A 19,760-nucleotide genomic window follows, 5' to 3' on the forward strand; every position below is an offset into this window, starting at 1 on the left:
CAATGAAAACATGAGTGCAAGCTTCGCAACTTGTTTGCAGGAAGCTGCAAATCTTGTAGCAAAACATTTTTACATGCTAAGACATTTTTTGAGGGGAACTAAACCCCTATGCAATATTATGAGTTTGCTGCCAGCTCAAGATTAAAAATCCTCTAAAGGGCAAGGCTGACTTTGGCACAGCTGCAGCAAATGTAAATGATAATGGGTGTGTTCTATTTAGTGTAGAATAGAGTACTTTTATTGGCAGTTTAATAAAAAATCACAACAATGTCACCATTTAGAAAACGTGGATTATACACAAAAAAGCCGAAGCTTGATTCCATTGTGGTCCACTTTGAGACATAGAACAACACGCAACAAACTGTACAAACAACCATAAAACAAAGAAAATGAAATCCTTATATATAAAGTTAGAAGCAATACATATAGGACAAGAGGTACACTAAGAGAAGAATCCAATGCAGTCAGAGGAGTGGGCCATATCCGGGGTAGGGATCTAACTATTTTAGTGTTGAATTTAGGGATTTCAGGACTGAAGGGAGGGCATTCCACTGAGTAGTGGCTGCGTATTAAAATGCATTTTTCCCCTTAAGCGTCCTGAACCTGGGGAGAACCAAGGTCATATGAACTTCCCCTGGTTGAGTACCCGTGAGCATCTCTCACTCTGGGCAGGTAGTTAGACAAGTATTTGGGAACTGAAGCATCTAGGATCCTGAAGACCAGACACAATGAAAGCTGAGATACTCTCTCCTCCACTCTTAGCCATCCCAGGCCACTGAAGTGCGCGGAGGTTAGACGAGACCTGCAGGGTTCAATTTTAGAAGTACTCACTAGCTTATTTTGGGAGGTCTGCAGCTTTGTCTTCAGTGTGATTATGCCATGTCAATAGTTTTAACAGTTTTGTCAGAGAGAGAGAGAGAGAGAGAGAGAGAGAGACACAGACAGACAGACAGACAGACAGACAGACAGACAGACAGACAGACAGACAGACAGACAGACAGACAGACAGTGGGAGTGTTATTATTGGGCATGCCTCCTGGCACAGAATTGCACTCCACTGAGCGCACATTTCTAGTTAACCTTTGGATGGCAGCAAACTAACAAAATTAGCAAGTGCCTCAGGGTTTAAATTTGAATTTTATAGTTGCAGCTAACTAAGGTCAAAGTAACCGAGGCGCAACATGAGTAAATGGGACTCCCCTCTGACAGCAAAATAATAAACTAAATAAACTAAACATAAACCAGAGGGACCATGTTACAGGCAACCAAGTTACAGCATTGGTCAAAAGTGACCAAGCTAGAGCATTGGTCAGCTGGTTAGCCTAGCAACAGACTAACCAGTCTACCCAGTCATCCTGGACTAGCTATTTGTCCCTCCAGACTATGGGACTATGGGATTGTGGTCATTCTAAAACGTGTATGATCAGAGGGTGGGATAAGATGAGAGAGATAGAGATAGAGGGGGACAGAGGAAGAGGGAGAGGAAAGTGAGAGAGGGAAAGGGAGGAAAAGAGCGAGCGAAAGGAAGGAAGAGACGGAGAGAGAAAGAGCCTATTTCATCCACACAATAACCCAGCCAGGTATCGAACCTTGAACATGCTAATTGAAATGTTATCAATGCAATAACCCCGGCAACACCAGGCAACGACAGTTAACAAAAATGTTTTGTCAATTTCCGTTGGTTTGCGTTATCTAGATAGTTTTAGTTAAATAAAAACCCTGGCGCCTATTGTCTACAATGTTCACATTATCAGAAGACCAAGGATCAATATCATCCTCACATGTTTGTCACAAGACATCTTACACAGACTAGTACACAAACAAAGACAGTAAGGCACTCACATTACAAAGAATAGAAGAAATTATTCCACAAATGTCATTTTGACATAAACACACCTGAAATCATTATCACATTGACCTTTGCTTATATCACTCACCAAATATGTTAGTACTAAATGGAAGCGACAAAAGGGAGGAAGTGACAAAAGGGAGTGACAAGTGGGTCAAGGTTTACAAAATGCTGACTTTGTAGCTCCAAGAACAGCATTCTCACATGAGCATGAACGCAAACCTCGGTTGATGATTTAACTGTCCTGAACCATAATGGAAAGGAACACTTGCTCTGTTGTGATTGTCCTTCTTTTGGTTTCAAATATATGCACAACATTAGGTAAGTGACTGAGTTTAAATGCAAATTTCCAGTGCTATTTGTGACACATATATGTACTGTATATATACTGTATATCCTGTCTTATCTTTGACAGGACAGACATGTGCAGGAAACTGTGGTGCCAGATTAGACTTGTGTTCTTGCCACCCAACGTGTGTATCACTTGGTAGCTGCTGTACGGATTATAGAGACCACTGTGTGAACATCCTTCCCTATTCTGGGTCCATTTTTGGTGGAACTGATTTTGTTGTGCTTAATACAACTTTCACTAAGAGTTCCCAGATTGCGTGCAGGTAGGACATTCTATTTTACCTTTCAGTTTAACATCATGCATTCCTGAATAGTGCATCATGCTTTGTAAAATGGAACATCTTGAAGGGACGTGACACATTTCTTTCCATCATATTTTTGTGGCTGAAAAATACCAGGAGAAAATCAGCCTAATATAAGGGGCTTATAGTCATTACATTTCACCCTCTTAAACCCCTCTTGTATGACCATGGTCCCCCATGGCTCTATACTTGGTCAGCTCCTTTTTTTCCTCTACACCAAATCTCTTTGGCGAAAATAGTAAATCTAAAAGCTCACAAGAACACATCACGACACATTGTGAACTTATAGAGCTGCTATTTTTTGTTCGCCATAGAATAGGGACGCTAGGGTTAATGTTGTTAATGTATATAGTATGTTTCATAATACAGAATGAAATTATAGATTTGATGTTTAAAACAAAAATATTAGATACCAATATATATTTTTTTTCCATAATGATAGGTTCAACGATAACATCAACACTGTGGGGTATGTCGATGAAAACAGCAGAGGCCATTGTATCTCACCCCTCTTGTATGAAACAGGATGGGTTCCATTTCAAATCTCTTCAGATAATGGTACAACATTCAACAGAAATGGAGCATGGCTATCAGGTATAAGTGTGCAGATGAGGCATTCTTATTATTCTGTGGTTGACATCAGAAAGCCTGTACTATAGCATTGTCTTTGAGTTCCTATTAATGTGCTGAATGTTTTTTTCTTATTTCTTATTTCTTGTTTCTTTTTAATTCAAATGCATCTTATAGTGCATACTGGCAAATTAAATGCTCAATTCAAGGCAGTGTTAGTCAACGCAACAAAATGGCAGTACTATGGCACACCTAATGTTGGAGGCAGTCTTGACATGACATGGAACCCCAACTTGGTCCGAGCCGAGAGGGTAAATATAGAGGTCTGGGGTTACACAGAGACAGGTGAGTGCCAGTGAGTTGGTTCAACTCAATAACTTGCCTTAATCATTATAAATATAATAAAAATAAAATAAAAATCAAGTGAGAAATAGCATGGACTTGTATTCTCTGTAGGAGAGCCCTACTCACAACATTGGCAGGCCAAGTGGGAGTACCTGTATTCTCTGCACAGGGATCATCCAAACAATGGCACCTTCACATTTGTACCAAAACCAGGAGAAAATGATTTTTCAACGTGGGAGCTTGGCTCTTTACGTATTAGCCCCAGCAGCTACCCGGATGGCATGTGGTATGTCTATTGAAAATAAAATGTGTAGTCATTAACACTATTTTCTGGTTTAACCACTTAAACCCATACAATACTTACAGTAGTAGACCCGGGTTCCCCAAGTGCTAGATCTGCTCCCTTTTCCCTCTAGTCTACACCAATGTCTTTGCCAGAAATAGTCAATTTACAAGCTCACCACATGAAGTGTGATGGGCTTGTAAGAGCTGCTATTTTCACTGAATGTTTCCCTCAGAACAAGGACACTAGGGTGCATGTGGTTTAAACTATTACTGTAGTACTCTCATTCCATGAACTCTTGCCCTACCTGTTACAAACCTGTCACATTTCTAAATTATCTGCAAAAGAATAGCTCTACTAAATGCCTTAATAGTAAAATGATAACATAGTTGGTGTCTGTGATATGGATACATTGGAGTAGGTATTCAGTGATTTAAGAGATATATCAAAATGTGCAAAGAATGAAGATAATGAAGAATTAATTGCTATGTCTGTATTGTGAATGGCCTAGTAATGTGCATGCTGTGTGGAGTGAAGACCATGCTCTTGCCTGGCATCTGGAGGAGAAGTTTAGGCAGGATTCAGCAACTTGGGCCTTGGAAAAGTGCTTGGCATGGGACCAACTGGAGAGGCAGCATCTGCCGTACTTCCTCAATGAGACCATAGACTGTCCGTGCACTTTGGCCCAAGCAAGAGCAGACACAGGGAGATTTCATGTAAGTATGCCGCCTGAGAAAATGAAGATTTAGGTTAAAATCATTTAACAGTCAGAGCCTCTCACTGCCATATTGTAAAACACGGACAACATTTAGTGCTCTTTGTGTATCCAGTGGTTGAGAATTTTCATTTGTATTTTTCCCATTTGCCTAAAACTAAATGCAAGTCTTTTATTGGAGGCTCTCTTGTGAGAAAGTATTCCCATAAAAGCAATTGGCAGATTGTGGAATGGAATTTGAGATAATCTAATTGTGACATTGCATACATAAAACAAATACAGTGAAATGCACCTACGGAAGTGTTAATAATTTGTATAGCTAATAGCTGCTTCTCATTACACGTGATGCACGTCTTCACGTGAACTTAATGGCAAAATGTTTTCATTCAGATAAACCTTTTATTGCACACACTGGATGAGGTTATTTTCATGAAGAGAGGCCAGGCCTTTGTGTCTTAACTGTGTTAACCACTCAGTTGAAACTAAAGTTACAAAGTCCCAGACAGTGTTGAACATAATACAGTCATGCTTTGCGTTTAGTGGAATACTTTTTTTCCAGGGGCTTTTATCAGTTTTGTGGGTGGTTATTGTCGAACGCTTATCGGCAGGCTTGCTTTATTGCTTCTTACAGGGTTTTTCTCAGTCACTTCATTAGATAGTATGCTGAAGAGAGACAGGGAAGTGTCGATTCATGATTATTATGGTTGACATACATATTGGTTGAACCTCAGGACACTCAGATTACCCTTACTGTGACTTGGCAATTTTCTGCACATGCAGAATTATATGAATAAATTTACAGTTGCATGCCTGTACAGGTCTTCAATTTCCTACCAGCTAATGATGTGAATGATGGTGGCCTGTTCAATGAGGAGATTGGGTGCACATTTTATACATCTATATTTAGGACAGGTGCTGGATAAAGAGGCAGAAATCTGCACACTGAGTTATAGTTTATTACAAGTGCAATGTTTCCACCTTAGGGCTTCATCAGGCAAATGCGGTTTATGACAGACAGAGGAACATATTTATCCTTTATATAAGGATGAACTTATTGAATAAACTTTTTAGGAGGTATTGATACTATTCCTTTCACTTCAGACTGACTATGGCTGTGATATAGAGAAGGGCAGTGTGTGCACCTACCACCCTGGATGCGTTCACTGTGTGAGGGCCATTCAAGCTAGGTGAGTTTTTGACCTGTAATACTTTATTAACCTTTAATGCTCAGTACAATGATATGCACACCTGTAAGCTCTTGCCGCACTGAAGGACTGACCTGTAGCAGTATTGTTCTTACTGACCTACATTAGCAATTGTATGGGAAATAAGGCCAGTAAAATACACTTCAGCTGATTGCATAGAATCAATATTCTGGTTGAAAATGTCTAATATTTATTTTTGGTAGCCCTAAATATGCGGCTGGGCAACAGTGCTGCTACGACAGCACAGGGGCCCAGGTCCTGACTGCAGACTCTATTGGAGGGAGTACCCCAGACAGAGCACATGACTGGGGCTCTCCTCCTTACAAGAAGCCCCCCAGGGTTCCTGGAGAATCCCACTGGGTCTATGATGTCCTTAGCTTCTACTACTGCTGCCTATGGTCCGACAACTGTCACTACTACTTCACTCACCGGCCCTCCAGTGACTGCAGAACCTACCATCCGCCCAAACTGGGTGAGTGAGTAACACTAAATCTTTAGTGCTACTTTTTTACAAATGTTAAATTCTCATCATCACATAATGTTTGATACTATAAATGTTTCTTGCAGTTGATAATGTCAATGCAGATCAATTTGTTTACAGCAGTTTGGATGTCTTGTGTTAGGTGTGGTGTTTGGAGATCCCCACTTCATAACGTTTGATGGTGTCCGCTACTCCTTCAATGGCAAGGGGGAATACTCCCTGGTGGTCTCAGCCAGCAAGCAGCTGACAGTTCAAGGTAGAACAGAGCCTGTAACTCTAATGAATGGTAAGTTGTTGGAAGTTTGTAAAGTCTTTACTAAATAGGTTATAATAGCTAAATTACTCATTAACAACTTAAGGCAGGGTGATCACCTTTTGTTAAAATAAGTGTTAAATAGCTCTATATTCTGATAGTACTCATTGCTATAAAGTGTTCAGTAACAGGAGTCTATGTCTCTACAGCTTTTTGGTAAACAGAAAACACATTTTCAGGTCGGGATACCAATTGTATCCAATCAGGCGAGAGAACTCACACAAGATACAGGATAAAAAAAGGAAATTAGAGATGACGACACAAAGAAAAGAGCAGACAAATTGGAACTGTAACACTACAAGTTCAAGCTGATAAATGGGTAGGCCTACTCTCTCCTGGTTGGCTGAAAATGTGTCACCCACCTGAAAACTTATTTTCTGTTTATTAAAGAGCTGGAGAGACAGGGAGACCCCTGTTACTGAACAAACACTCCATAGCAATGATAATATCATAATAGTGCTTTAACATTTTAACAACAAACTTTATCACTTACCCTACCTTTAAGTTTAAATAGCCAATCTACAAGCTCACAAAACATGTGTTTAGAGCTTGCAGATCGGCTATTTGTTATTTTTGAAAGATTTAGAGACGGTTTGAAAATATTTTTACAGACATAAAATCTTTAAAAAAAATGTTTTAAAATGATTTTACTCATTCACTGCCAGAACTTTATTTTTTTGCGTTTGCCCACTGCCAGAGATTTTTAATTTAAAAAAAAAAGTACTCAGGAGCCGAGATACAAAATGTTTAAGTTTTAAGTTAACAAGGAAGTGGATGGGAGTCTAGATCTTCAACAAATCATATCTCCTTGGTCTTTGGGTTAAAAAAAAAAAAAAAAAATAAGAAAAAAAAAAAAGATTTTTTTTTTTGAAAAAATTAAAAGTCGTTTTAGTCGTTCTTGGCAGAGGGGGCTTAAAGGACAAAAGTCGTTTTAGTCGTTCTAGGCAGGGAATGAGTTAATCACCTACTCTTATTTTAATGCTGATAGGAACTATGGTGAAAGCTACCAAAATATCGGCAGTTGCAATGAGTGAAGGGTCCTCTGATGTTATAGAGGTGCGACTTGACAGCAGGCAGCGCGACCTTGAGGTGCTGCAAAATCAGAAATCCCTTTCCTTTGCAGAGCAAAGCTGGATGGACTTGAAAGGTAACAAGAATAATCACTCATAGATATATTGGGTAGTGCAGGGGTACTGTACCCGTCACTGCTTAGTCAGTGGTAGGCAACAGGCAATAATATCTGGCCCTCCCAATTACTTTGTAAATAATTTACAATATCTGACTGACAGTACCACATATAGGATAGGACAACAATGACTTTGCATTGCACCGGGTAAGATGAACGCTTTGAATGTTAAGTTTTCCCTGTCATCTTTGCACTTTAGACTTTTGGATGAAAAACGTCTCAGTTTAAAAAACAAACCAAGGCTGTTTCACATGCCTTAAAACATATATTGTTTCTCTGTTCTAAGAAGAGACTATAAACCAATGAAAGAGCTCTTGTTCGAAAAGGAGTATGACTGTGACTCCAGATAAAATATTCTTTTAAAAGTTTTTGTTTAAGAAAGTACCCAATACAGATGCCAGATGGGTTCAAAAGCCTCTTACAAACTTTTACCATTTTTGTTCTAGGTGTATTTGTGTTTTCTCCCAGTCCTACAAATGTGACTGTCATGTTCCCTACTGGCGCTGGCATTGAAGTGCGACTGAGGGAGGGAACCATGACAACTACTGTGCTTCTACCAGGGGAATTCAGCGGTTCCACACTTGGGCTGTTAGGGAAGATGAATGGGGACGCCGGAGATGACCTTGTTGCTGGTGATGGCACAGTTGTGTCCAATCAAAGCAATGAAGAGTTGTTCAGATTTGGGGCAAGCTGTAAGAAACTATACACTTTAACATTAAAGTTAAGTGTGGTCAAATGTGGCCCCGTACCGTTACCCCCAAAGTGAATACAAGAGGAATTATGAAAGTAAGCCATATCTCAAGGTGTTAAGGGAGTCCAATGTCTTGTGGAAAAGACAGACAACATGGATGCCTGACACATACTCATATTAACTGGTCGCATTATGTCTCAGGGAAACATTCATACAACACATCAGGCCTTGTGACTATCAGAAATATCAAACTATGCAGCCTTAAATTGAGTTTAATTTAAAGGAATAATTTGCCTAGGTAGGAGTGATGATCATTACATGGAGCCAAGCTTGTTAACGCTCTCTGTATCACAGAGGCAGCGTATTGAAAGCACCACAGGTTATCTGCACAGTGATCGCATGGACATAATCATCTAAATCCATTCTCCTCTCTGTCACTATAGTGCAATGGCCTCGTGAACTTGCAGTGAATTATTGGTATTGTAGGATCAGACAGCAAAATGTCATGTTCAGAATGGCACAGAACCCCCCCCCCTTATAATCAATCATCACAATTCATGCCACCAATTTACTTAATTTGACTGTGGAGTATTCCTTAAGTGTAATGTGATTTTATGTTTAAAACATTCTATTACTAACGTGTCAAATTAACTCACTCAACCACTATTGATGGATGCTTTTCATAGCATGTTTTTTTTTTCTTTTTCCAGGGGCTATATCCAACGACTCTTCATTGTTTACATATGATTCAGAATATCTTCTGAATACATATCTCTATGCCTCCAAACATGACCCAAGTTTTGTTCCTGTGTACTCTGTACCTGATAATCCAGATGATCCCCTGGCCAACCAGGCATCTGAGATATGCTCTGGAGCAGGTTCTGCATACTGTAGGTATGGAAAAAGATAAATAAAGAATATCGTCGCTGTCGGGCAGACATTTTACATCATCTTTTTATTTATGTTCCCCTCACCACCTCATAAATTAATGCCATTGGTCATACTTAAGTCTGTCTGTGAGTTTTATAAATATTTAACCAATGAAAGTTATCAACAAGAGCTTGTAACTTAACAACTATAATGGGCTCCATTGGAACACAAGTTGTTTTTTCCCTCATTTCCTGAAAAGTAACAGTTTTGGACTACAAGGTTTCTGTCCGACAGTGGCAACATTTTATATGGTATTTTCCCCTTACATGCTTGCATAATGCTAGTAAGAAATAAGAAGTCCACATTGTAATTTATTATTATTATGTTTGTGTTGTAGGTATGATATTCTGGTGGGCCGTAGCCCACAGTTGGGAAATGCTACCATGGTTTCTTTTCAGAGTCATGTGTCTCTTGTGGATGATCTAGCACCAGGTGGGTGGATTAATAAATAGATGAAGAATTTATAAACTTTGGAATAGCCATTATACTCTGTGGTGTCAATTTACCACCTTTATCCTGTGTAGTGGTGTCATGCGGCTGGCTTTCTCCTCCAAAAAATGGGATGAAGGAAGGGACAAGATATTTAAAAGGTGCTGTGGTGAAGTTGTCCTGTCATGCTGGATATACCCTCATAGGATCTGAGGAGCGCACATGCCAAGAGAATGGCCTGTGGTCTGGAGAAACCACAGATTGTGTGGCAGGTAAGTCAGGTGATATGCAACCACAAAAGGGCTTGTAGCATCATGAATGATTTGCATCCTTGATAAAATGCAGAACACACACACACACACACACACACACACACACACACACACACACACACACACACACACACACACACACACACACACACACACACACACACACACACACACACACACACACACACACACACACACACACACACACACACACACACACACACACACACACACACACACACACACAATGTGACTATTATGACATGCCCAAAGGGTTGCAAGGGTTAATGTGGTCATTTTAAACAGGTGCATCAATGTCTGATCTTTGTCATATTTCAGATAACCTCACTGGAATTGTGGTTGGTTCAGTAATCGGAACTTTGGCACTGATTACAATGGTAGCAACAGTCATACTCCACTCCAAAAAACAAAAACAGAAAAGGTATGGTATTGTAAAGACACACTCAGTAGGCAGGAAATGTGCAGGCAACCGTTAATTGCAATAAATCTAGGCAAAATCTTCAATCAAAATAAAGTTCAGCAACAAACATACTTGACTGCCAGGGTCTCAAAGGGGGTCCAGGGAACCTCAGGGTTCTTTAAGATGGTTCCAAATGGACCCTTATACCTAGGTCTGTAACTCTGACAGTGGGTGTTATGGTGGTCTACTTGAAGTGAACTCAACCTGAGGGGGGAGTGAAGACAGAATATGACTGGTTGATTACAAGGACAGCTAATGAGGAGCAGGTGAGAGGAATGCTGTGGGGGAAGAAGTATTTGCTCCACGTTGGAAAGGCTGGTGATGTGAGGTTAGGGAACAAGTAGGTAGCACTGATTAACAACTGAGGACAGGTGAGAGTAGTTTTACAAAGGGGATGATGATCTCTGGAGGAGGGTGTGAGGCGGGCGTGGTTGTGACTGGGCAGGGCTGGATAATTATAGATATCCAGAGTTGCTTATTTGTCTTCTGGTGGTGATTTTTTTTTCTCTCTCTCTTTTTGTCTTTTCCATCTCATTTAGAAAAACTGCACAGTCTGAGGAAGATGAAGAAGCCACCGTGGCATTCTAACCAGAAATCCATCTAATATGGAATGGCAGATAAAAAAGATATATTAAGCTACATTCTGTAGTATGTAATATCATTTATCATGCTCTGCCTTTATTTGCCCTGGGAGAGGGGACAACAAGGCTGATAACCGATAACCTCTTGGGTTGATAATAACTGATAACCGTAGCTGACCAATACCCAGGGGTCCTTGAGGAGGTTCCAGGGGGTCCCCATCAAAATGAGATAATAAGGCATCAAAATCAGTGTGACCATTTTATAAACTTTCAGATCGGCTATTTGAAAATAGCCGATCTGCAAGCTCACAATGCATTGTGATGCGACCTGTTGTGAGCTTGTGATGTGTTGTGACTGAGATTGAGATTGTAGATCTGCTATTTTCTAAACAATTTAGAAAAATCTTGGAAAATGTATAATTTGGAATCATTTTGAAAAATGTGAACATACAATTAAATCTGGTCTTAAGGCGGTTACACACCGGCGAATATGCGAATATACGCAAAATTCGGACTCGTTCCGAATAATTAAAAGACGCTTTTTTCGCTCCGCGAAACTGGTGTGGAAGCTTGCATTGACTTTATAAGGTTTTAAAAAAAAAACGTATTATTCGCATGAAAAAAATCGCCCCGGTGTGTAAGGACCTTTACTCTCTGCAAAACCTTTTCAGATGGGGGTCCGTGGCCAAATACATATACATTTGGGGGTCCATGACATGAACCACTGGACCAAATGCTATTTTGTCCATGTCCTTGTGAATATATTAGGTCATGGGCATGTGATAAACAAATTATTGCCCGGGCATTTGTGATTGCCCTCGGTATCACCCTCAGGAATACTTTTGGGCAATCACAACCTCCAATTAGTATATGCAGCTACTGTAACATGTCACAGTTTCAGACCATTGCACTGTTTAACTCTAGAATATGTAGGTTCAAAAATTGCTAATTAACGATGTCACTAATAGACAGGTGATATTAGGTATTAGGTAAAATTGCTACTAAATGTTAGTGATTCGAACAACCTACAGTATTAGCTTCGCTAATTATGATCAGTGTTGGGGTAATGCATTATGCCTAGTTTTTTTGCACATCATTTGAGGGTGTTTTGTGAGAATAATATAAAAGTAAGATTCTCTGGCCACTTGGTCATTCCAATGGTCTAGAATAAAGACAAAGGTGATCATTCATTTTCCACCAGGGCCCCTGGACTTTGGAATGACCTGTCTGAGGACATCAGGCTAGCAAATAGTAGTGTTCTCTTATCACTTCTTAAAACACACTTTTACAGACTTGCCTTTACTACCTGATTACTGTTTGTTTTTATGTTCTTACCTTTTTGTATGCTCTTTTATTATGTTTCTGGCACACTTTTATCCTTTGATTATTTTATTGTGTTCCTTGCACAATGTTTGTGTTGTTGATTTTATGCATGAAGTGCTTTGTAACTCTGTTTTTAAAAGTACTTTACAAATAAAATGTATTATTAAAATTAAAATTGTTAATCAAGTGCAGTGACAAACTTCACTACAATCAAGTACAGTGTATACCTGTACAAATGTAAAATGTGTATTTATTACACATTTTGTACAAAAACACATGAACGTATTTTAAGTTTCTGCAATAGGTATATCCAAATTGTATTGATTCAATGCACTAAAAGCCTATTAAGTAGTTTAAAAAGTATTCATTCTCATTACCAAAAAAGATTATGCAGCCTGGATCCAGAGGGTACCAACCCCTTTATGACTTGTGTCTTTGACAGCATAATAGAAAACCATGTTACTGATTAAGGGCAAACATGTAGCAGGGCAAAGCACATTTTTATGAAGTCTTACACTTAGTCAAATATTCATAGACTTTATTGAAGCAGCAATCAGCATTGCACCTAGGGTCATGTTTAGAAGCATCCTGTACTGTATAAGGGAGCAGTCCTCACACACTGGAGTAGGGCACAATGAATCCAAAATATGAAGTAATTTGCACATCTGAACTGATAACTGCATCTCAATTCACATACAAGCTGACATTAGACACTAGTAGTAAATATTTTTCTCTTTCCAGATAAATGTAAAAACAGCCAAAGGCTACAGTAGGCATACCTACTCTTCAACGGCCGCCTGTGTGAGTTTTGTATAGTTTTAAATGTTGATGTGTTGACACGTGGGACTAAAAAAGTAAGTTAGTCAGGTTTGTGTGCTAACTAGCCTATTTGCTTGAGATATTGCCACCGTGTTGAGTGATCATATTTATTGCTTTAGATTGGGCATGCACATACAGTATGCCATTACAAAAAGCTATTATTGCTTTACTGTCACAAGTTTTGTTATTTGTGTTATTAAACATTCCGGGAGTCATGATGATACATAGGCCTAAATTCATTAGAGATACATACAGTACCAGGAATATTGTAGTGCGCCTCTGTGTGGTTAAAACAGAACACTACATTAAAATGTATTTTAGGCTCTAGGGTATCTTTTTGCATCTAACCTTAAAGTAATACAATGCAGGTCCACAAATAACGATTTTTAGCAGCCTCTGCTGGTCATTACCGTCACTGCAGGCCGTTCGTTTATTCCTCCGTTACCCAGAATTCCATTTGTTTTCACCAGAAGACGGAAGCGTTTCAAAAAGCGTTCTTTTAATTGTTTTATACTATCTGTGGATCGTTTCTCTTAGCCAGTGGAGCTTAGTTATACCGTGAGCTGTGTTTTATTTTTCTGTTGTTTTTCGATCTTCAAATCCTACAATCTCTTAAAAACAGCGTGAGATTCCTTTTTGTTATTAGCGCGGTAGTTCCTGGCCAAACAGGAAACCGGTGCGGTAGTTCCTGGCCAAACAGGAAACCGGTGCATTTCCGTTTCCGTTTTCCGGACGGATGATGTCATTTTCATGGGAAAGGCTCACCGAGCCACCTTTTCAATAGAAATTATAATAGAAAAGGCTTTCCGGGGTGAAATTCATGGAGTGGGTGTTGTGAAACATTTGCCACTCACAAAAGATATACAATTTAACTTTAGTTTTGTTGAAAAAGTTACCTAGTATTACTTTACGGTTATGGTTAAGGTTAAGGGTAACTAACAAGTGATAACTACAAATGTGTAGTTGTCAGTTACCCTGGGAGGTTATTTTCTAGGCTTATGTTATGATGAATAAAGGAGCCAAACCATACAATTTTGGAAGAAATAACTGGCAAAAAGGCTTAGGGATAATAACTTAAAAGTAATCAACTACCGCTTTTCTTTTCTTTTTTCAATTGCATACTAATTTGAGAAAACAAAAACGAAAATAGTAGCATTTAAGATATAACTACTGGGTGGGATATTTTAACCACTTAAGCCTGTAAATTATGTATTATATATATTGATTATCTGATAATTGGCCCTCAATATGCCATAATAGTAAGGAAGGCCCTGCACTACTAGGCTAACTAGGTACAGTGACACAGCAAAACAGTATGAAGAGGAGACATTGGTCAGTCTGAACTTTCACCTTCTGAGCAAGCTAACGTAATATCATACCTGGAGTTGTGAAAGACTCATTGCAAAATACACGGACCACCACAGTAATAAGAACCTAAACACACAAGTTAAGATGCATGAATGGTGAGACAGCACCTTAGGATATCCCAGCCTAAAGTCAACAGGTTACTTATAGACAAGAACTGGCAAATGTAAGACTAGTCTGACTAGTCAATGTGACATGGACTTGGAAAGGTCAAAGCTCTCAGATGGGTAAATTGTTCTACTAATAACGTTAATGAATGTACTGGATTACACTGTGACGACATTCATCTCATGTATAAAGACCCTGAGGATCTTGTAAGATTCTCAGCAGACCTGCCGCGGTAAGCTCTTGTATATTGGCTATGCATGGCTGACTATTTAAATAAACTAATATGTGATTATAACTCGTCGTTGTCTGTCGTAACTTTGTTTAATAAGTTAACAGTATTACTTTAAGGTTATGGTTAAGGTTAAGGGTATAACTAACAAGTGATAACTACAAATGTGTAGTTGTCAGTTACCCTGGGAGGTTATTTTCTAGGCTTATGTTATGATGAATAAAGGAGCCTGGCAATTTTGGAAGAAATAACTGGCAAAAAGGCTTAGGGATAATAAACTTAAAAGTAATCAACTACCGCTTTTCTTTAGTTTTTTCAATTGCATACTAATTTGAGAAAACAAAAACGAAAATAGTAGCATTTAAGATATAACTACTGGGTGGGATATTTTAACCACTTAAGCCCTATTTCAAAAATACCAAAAATACCAGATCTACAAGATGAATACTTTAACATTAACACTTTAACACAATTGAGATGCCAGGTTAAAAGGGGTTAATACACTTTACACATCAGTTCATGAACTTTGCATCAGCTTATAAACAGAGTGGAATAGACTTCCACACAGCTTACGTATGTGATAACCTATTAGATCATAGATCATCAGTTCTCAGTGTGCTGGTGATGTGGGTGTAGTAGATTTGACCCCTTTGGCTGTTACAGGTCCAGTGATTTATTCTAGGACAGCTTGGTCTCATTCCCATGTAGAACAGTGGTCATGAAGATGCAGCTCTCGGTGTCAAAATTCCACACCACCTCTCTACTGCGTCAGTATTTCTGTGTCAATTTATCATTTGTCCAAGGTTCCAATGGGCCCAGACTTATGCCTCATTTATGCTCCATCATGAGACGGTGCCACACACCAGAAATACAACAGCTCACACATTGTGAGCTTGTAGATGAAATCGTACATGAAATCGTACGACGATGTGTGTGCACCCTGCATTCTCAGTCCTTCATTATGTCTTATTAGTTAATCCATTTAACATGCATTCCCAGTGTATACTGTAGGGTTTTTGTCATTTTATTTTGAAATTATGTTCAAATGTTTGTTTGTTTTTATGTTTAGGAGCTAAATATTCCTGCTGTTTACTCGGCTGGATTCTGAATGCACATGCTGTTCCCTCACTTTGCACAAAGCTGTGATCACAATGAAGAACACAAAGAACACCAGTATGTGACAAGACTGCAGAGGCCATCGGTGAAAAAGGTCTCTGGTTGTTGCTGTTGGAGTCATCCACAAACAACTTGACATGTACGCCCCTGAGTTATAAATACAGATAATTAACATTATCCACTCTAGGTCCCAGGGCAACAGAAGAACAACAACCCAGCCCATGACAGTGCGCTCATTCTCATCCCACAGACATTTTTACTATTTGATAAGTGTTAAAGTGAATCTGCTGGGTATATAAAGATGCATCGCAACTGCTGCACAAAGCGGGATTGTCCAGGAAACTCTTAACCATTGGGAGGAAATAACATAGCTGCCGCTTTGTGTGCTGTCTTGGTCATTAATCTAAACTAAGACTTGTTTGTCAGGGTGGTGCAAAGGAACCACTGGCTTTGCAGTTACAACATCTTTTCCACGTACTGTAAGGTGACTCCTTGGATATGGGCGATCAAAACAAAGAACTATGCCGTCCAATCTTCCGCAGGGATGTGAACTGGGATCCTTTCCCCAACTGGACACAACCAAACCGCATCTTTGAGCAAGACTTCGGCCTTCCTCCTTTACTGGACCCTAGTGATCTGAACTGGTTAGACTGGGCTAAGAGGAGGCTAGCATCATTCAACTGGCCAGGCTTTGCACATTCTCCTGTTCTGCTACCATTTAATGAGCAAGTGCCGAGCAAGAAGCTCCAAACACAACTGTCTGTAGGAGTGTCTGAAATTATAGGACAGGACAGATGGAAGATCAGCCTGGACGTCAATCAGTTCTCTCCTGAGGAGATTACAATCGCAACAAAGGATGGGTACTTGCAAATATCAGGTACTGTACACCAAAAAAAAATCTGATTTCTGATTAGACACAAGCAAGATATTGTGATAAGGTTTAAACCTAAGAATAAAATACCTAACATTTACTTCAAAGACTATATTTAGGCCTATATACTGTATGCTGCATCCATCCATCATAAGACTGAATGGAAATGTATCTGTGTCCTGCAATTTGGAAAGTTTACTTTTTTAAATTCCACATTTATCATTTGAAGGAAATCATCAAGAAAGGCAGGACGAGCATGGATCAGTTTCAAGGTGCTTCACACGAAAATATAAGTAAGTAGTCACAGAAGAACTAATTAAATGTCTTGAAATTAAATGTCAGTTTGAAAACAAAATATTGCCATATATATGCCAAAAACAATTATTTATTTGAACAGTAACCACTGTAGAACAGAAATGATTGTGGTAGTGAAGGGGGGGGGGCAGGATTTAAGTTCTAGGGGTGGTTAAAAATCTCCTAAAATTGACACGTACAACAATTAAAATTGAAATATACAACATCATTTAAAAGGGTTTGAACATCTTGGTGGTTTCCAGAGTTGCTGATTCACATTTTGCTCTGTTTCTTTCTTTCTTTTTAAGGATACCAGACGGTGTTGACTTGCAGCAGATCAACTCCTCTCTCTCTGCTGATGGAGTGTTGGCTGTCGAGGCCCCCATCGTTGGGACAATCACCAGCCAACCAGCCAATGAGATTGTCATCCCTGTTCAGATCAGGCACAAGCAGGATGAGGAAAAGTGAACCTATAGCGACCAAAACTTACAGTATGGTATCTCACAAAGATAGATTTGTGGAATCGACTTGTGTGTGTATTTGTAACAATGTAATTTAAACAATACAGCATACTAAATGTAATGTGCTGAAATGGCAATGCACTGCTCTGGGTTTTTTGGACACTATATGCATCGTTGCCTTTGGCATGTCAAGTCAGTATTTTCAATACAACACTGACCACATACAAACAGAAACAAACGACTGACTCTCAGTCTGATATTATATTTACAAATATTGTAAATATAATATCATTAAGACTTACCTGGTCAGAAAAAAGAAAACAAATAACATGATTTCAAAATAATCACATACATATTGTAGATTCCAAGTATACTGCATATGATAAATGGATAAAGTTTACACTATTTACCGGCCATCTACTATAATATTGTCCATGAGGACTTACATGATTAGGTTTATTTTTTTCCTGTTATAGCAGTCAGGTTTTCCTAATGTAAAATTTTACACCAGTTTTCAGAAATGAGATGCACCTGTAACTGTTAGGAGTTGTTGGAGAGGATATCATTGGTAGATGATCCTGATACATTTGAGCTATCAAGGTCACAGGTTTCTCTGGTGACCAATTATGCATTAATAAAATGGTGACTATGTATGGGTGGGGATCAAGCTTTGTGTCCTGGACATCCAGTTTAAATTCTAATATTCTGCATCAATGTTAAGTCTAACAGGTCGTATAACATTTTAGACAATGTTTCACTGTGTGATGAGGGAGTATGAATGAGGTTCAGTCAATCTGTTGACTAGAGAACACAAGACAGCAATATAAACCTATGGTATAGGTGAGGATGTTGCAGCCAGAAAGTCTGACTATAGATCTGGGAAGGTAGGTAAAGAGAATACAGTAGATTACTGAAGAATGATTAATTCACGTGCCTGTAGAAATGTACTCGCTTATCCATGTGCCTGAGTCGGAAAATAATAATTTAATTTGTGACAAAATGGCTCTCTGATTATGTTTGAAATGATTTGGACTGACAGATCGACTGAACGAGTGGCTATGTGTTGACATTTAAAACAATGTAAAGTTAAAACTAATAATACATATTTAACAGAACACTCTATGTTGTCTATGTCTTCATTAACAACTGTGTTTAAGTTGTCTTGAATTAAGGTTTGTTAGACATAATACAAGTGTTATCATAAATCATAGCAATAGTGAAAATCAGTATACTGTATACAGTATTAAAAATAAACCTGTTTCAGTTTTTTGGGTGTGTTGTTCTTTGTCTTTTGATTTAAAAAAAAAAAAAAAATGTTTTGAGCTTTTCAGGGTAATTGACAGATTTTCCTCAAGATGGCACTGTAGTCCTGCTTTAATGTTTCCACACACTGAAATCTGATCACTTAACACCATGTTAAGTGGTGTTAAAAACCCCACCAATCTTGAAAACCCATTTTTCAAGATTCTAAAGAAAACACACCATGACATTTTCTTAACATTAATATTATGTAATCAATAGAATCTTAATGTTTTGCCAATTATTTGGGGGTCCACTTGCAGTATCCTCACAGCCCACCCAGTGAGCCCCGGCCCACAGGTTGAGAACCACTGTGTGCCAAACATGGAGTGGGTTGAAACTTGATGAGTGATGACCAATGCTACATGTGCTGAAACCCTCTGTCCAGTGCACAGGTTTTCACTAGATGGCCACGCTAGAAAGGATGTAAGCACATTGACCTGCACACATTTAGACATGGATTTAGTTAATTATATTTAGTTAAACCCTCTAGACGTAGTAAACAGAAGCAAAGTTGACATCAACACCAAATCTCTTTGCAAAAATAGCCGATCGACAAATTCACGTGTTGCTTTGCAACGAATTGTAAGCTTGAACATTGACTCTGGCTAATGTTCAAGAGGTTAAGTTTAAGGTGTGGGTTTAATTAATACATTTTATTTAATGTTAGGCACTGTTAGTATGGTTAAGTTTTGACATGGGTTTGGTATTATTTAATCAATTAATTGTATTTAAGGTTGTGCACTGGTTATGGCTAAGTTTAGACTTTGGTGTGGTTTAATAATGTGTTAATTTGTATATGAACTCAACTAGGCCTACAATTCCATTTTGCTCTGAGAGCAGTTTAGTTTTTTCTACTAATGTGATACTGACACACTGTATGCTTCTAAT

The 19,760-nt window shown here is 38.8% G+C and overlaps 2 protein-coding genes across 2 annotated transcripts; both read left to right on the forward strand.

Annotated features, from left to right (window-relative positions):
• Positions 1-1,181: 1,181 nt before the first annotated feature.
• On the forward strand, positions 1,182-10,991 carry susd2 (sushi domain containing 2; the record flags this gene model as incomplete). The annotated part of the gene is made up of 16 exons (XM_080420240.1): positions 1,182-1,185; positions 2,265-2,463; positions 2,945-3,096; positions 3,250-3,417; positions 3,529-3,703; positions 4,212-4,416; positions 5,517-5,602; positions 5,824-6,092; positions 6,244-6,387; positions 7,403-7,561; positions 8,047-8,292; positions 9,002-9,185; positions 9,559-9,653; positions 9,746-9,922; positions 10,262-10,364; positions 10,943-10,991. 16 exons carry the CDS (start codon positions 1,182-1,184, stop codon positions 10,989-10,991), a joined length of 2,415 nt encoding a protein of 804 aa, XP_080276366.1.
• Positions 10,992-16,227: 5,236 nt separating this feature from the next.
• LOC308078472 (heat shock protein beta-1-like) lies at positions 16,228-17,806 on the forward strand. Its single transcript, XM_080419648.1, has 3 exons — positions 16,228-16,821; positions 17,045-17,108; positions 17,418-17,806. Exons 1-3 carry the CDS (start codon positions 16,443-16,445, stop codon positions 17,575-17,577), a joined length of 603 nt encoding a protein of 200 aa, XP_080275774.1. The 5' UTR covers positions 16,228-16,442; the 3' UTR covers positions 17,578-17,806.
• The last annotated feature ends 1,954 nt before the right edge of the window (positions 17,807-19,760 follow it).

This window comes from Gymnoscopelus braueri (genome assembly GCF_963280865.1).
Source record: "Gymnoscopelus braueri genome assembly, chromosome: 22".
Lineage (NCBI taxonomy): Eukaryota > Metazoa > Chordata > Actinopteri > Myctophiformes > Myctophidae > Gymnoscopelus > Gymnoscopelus braueri.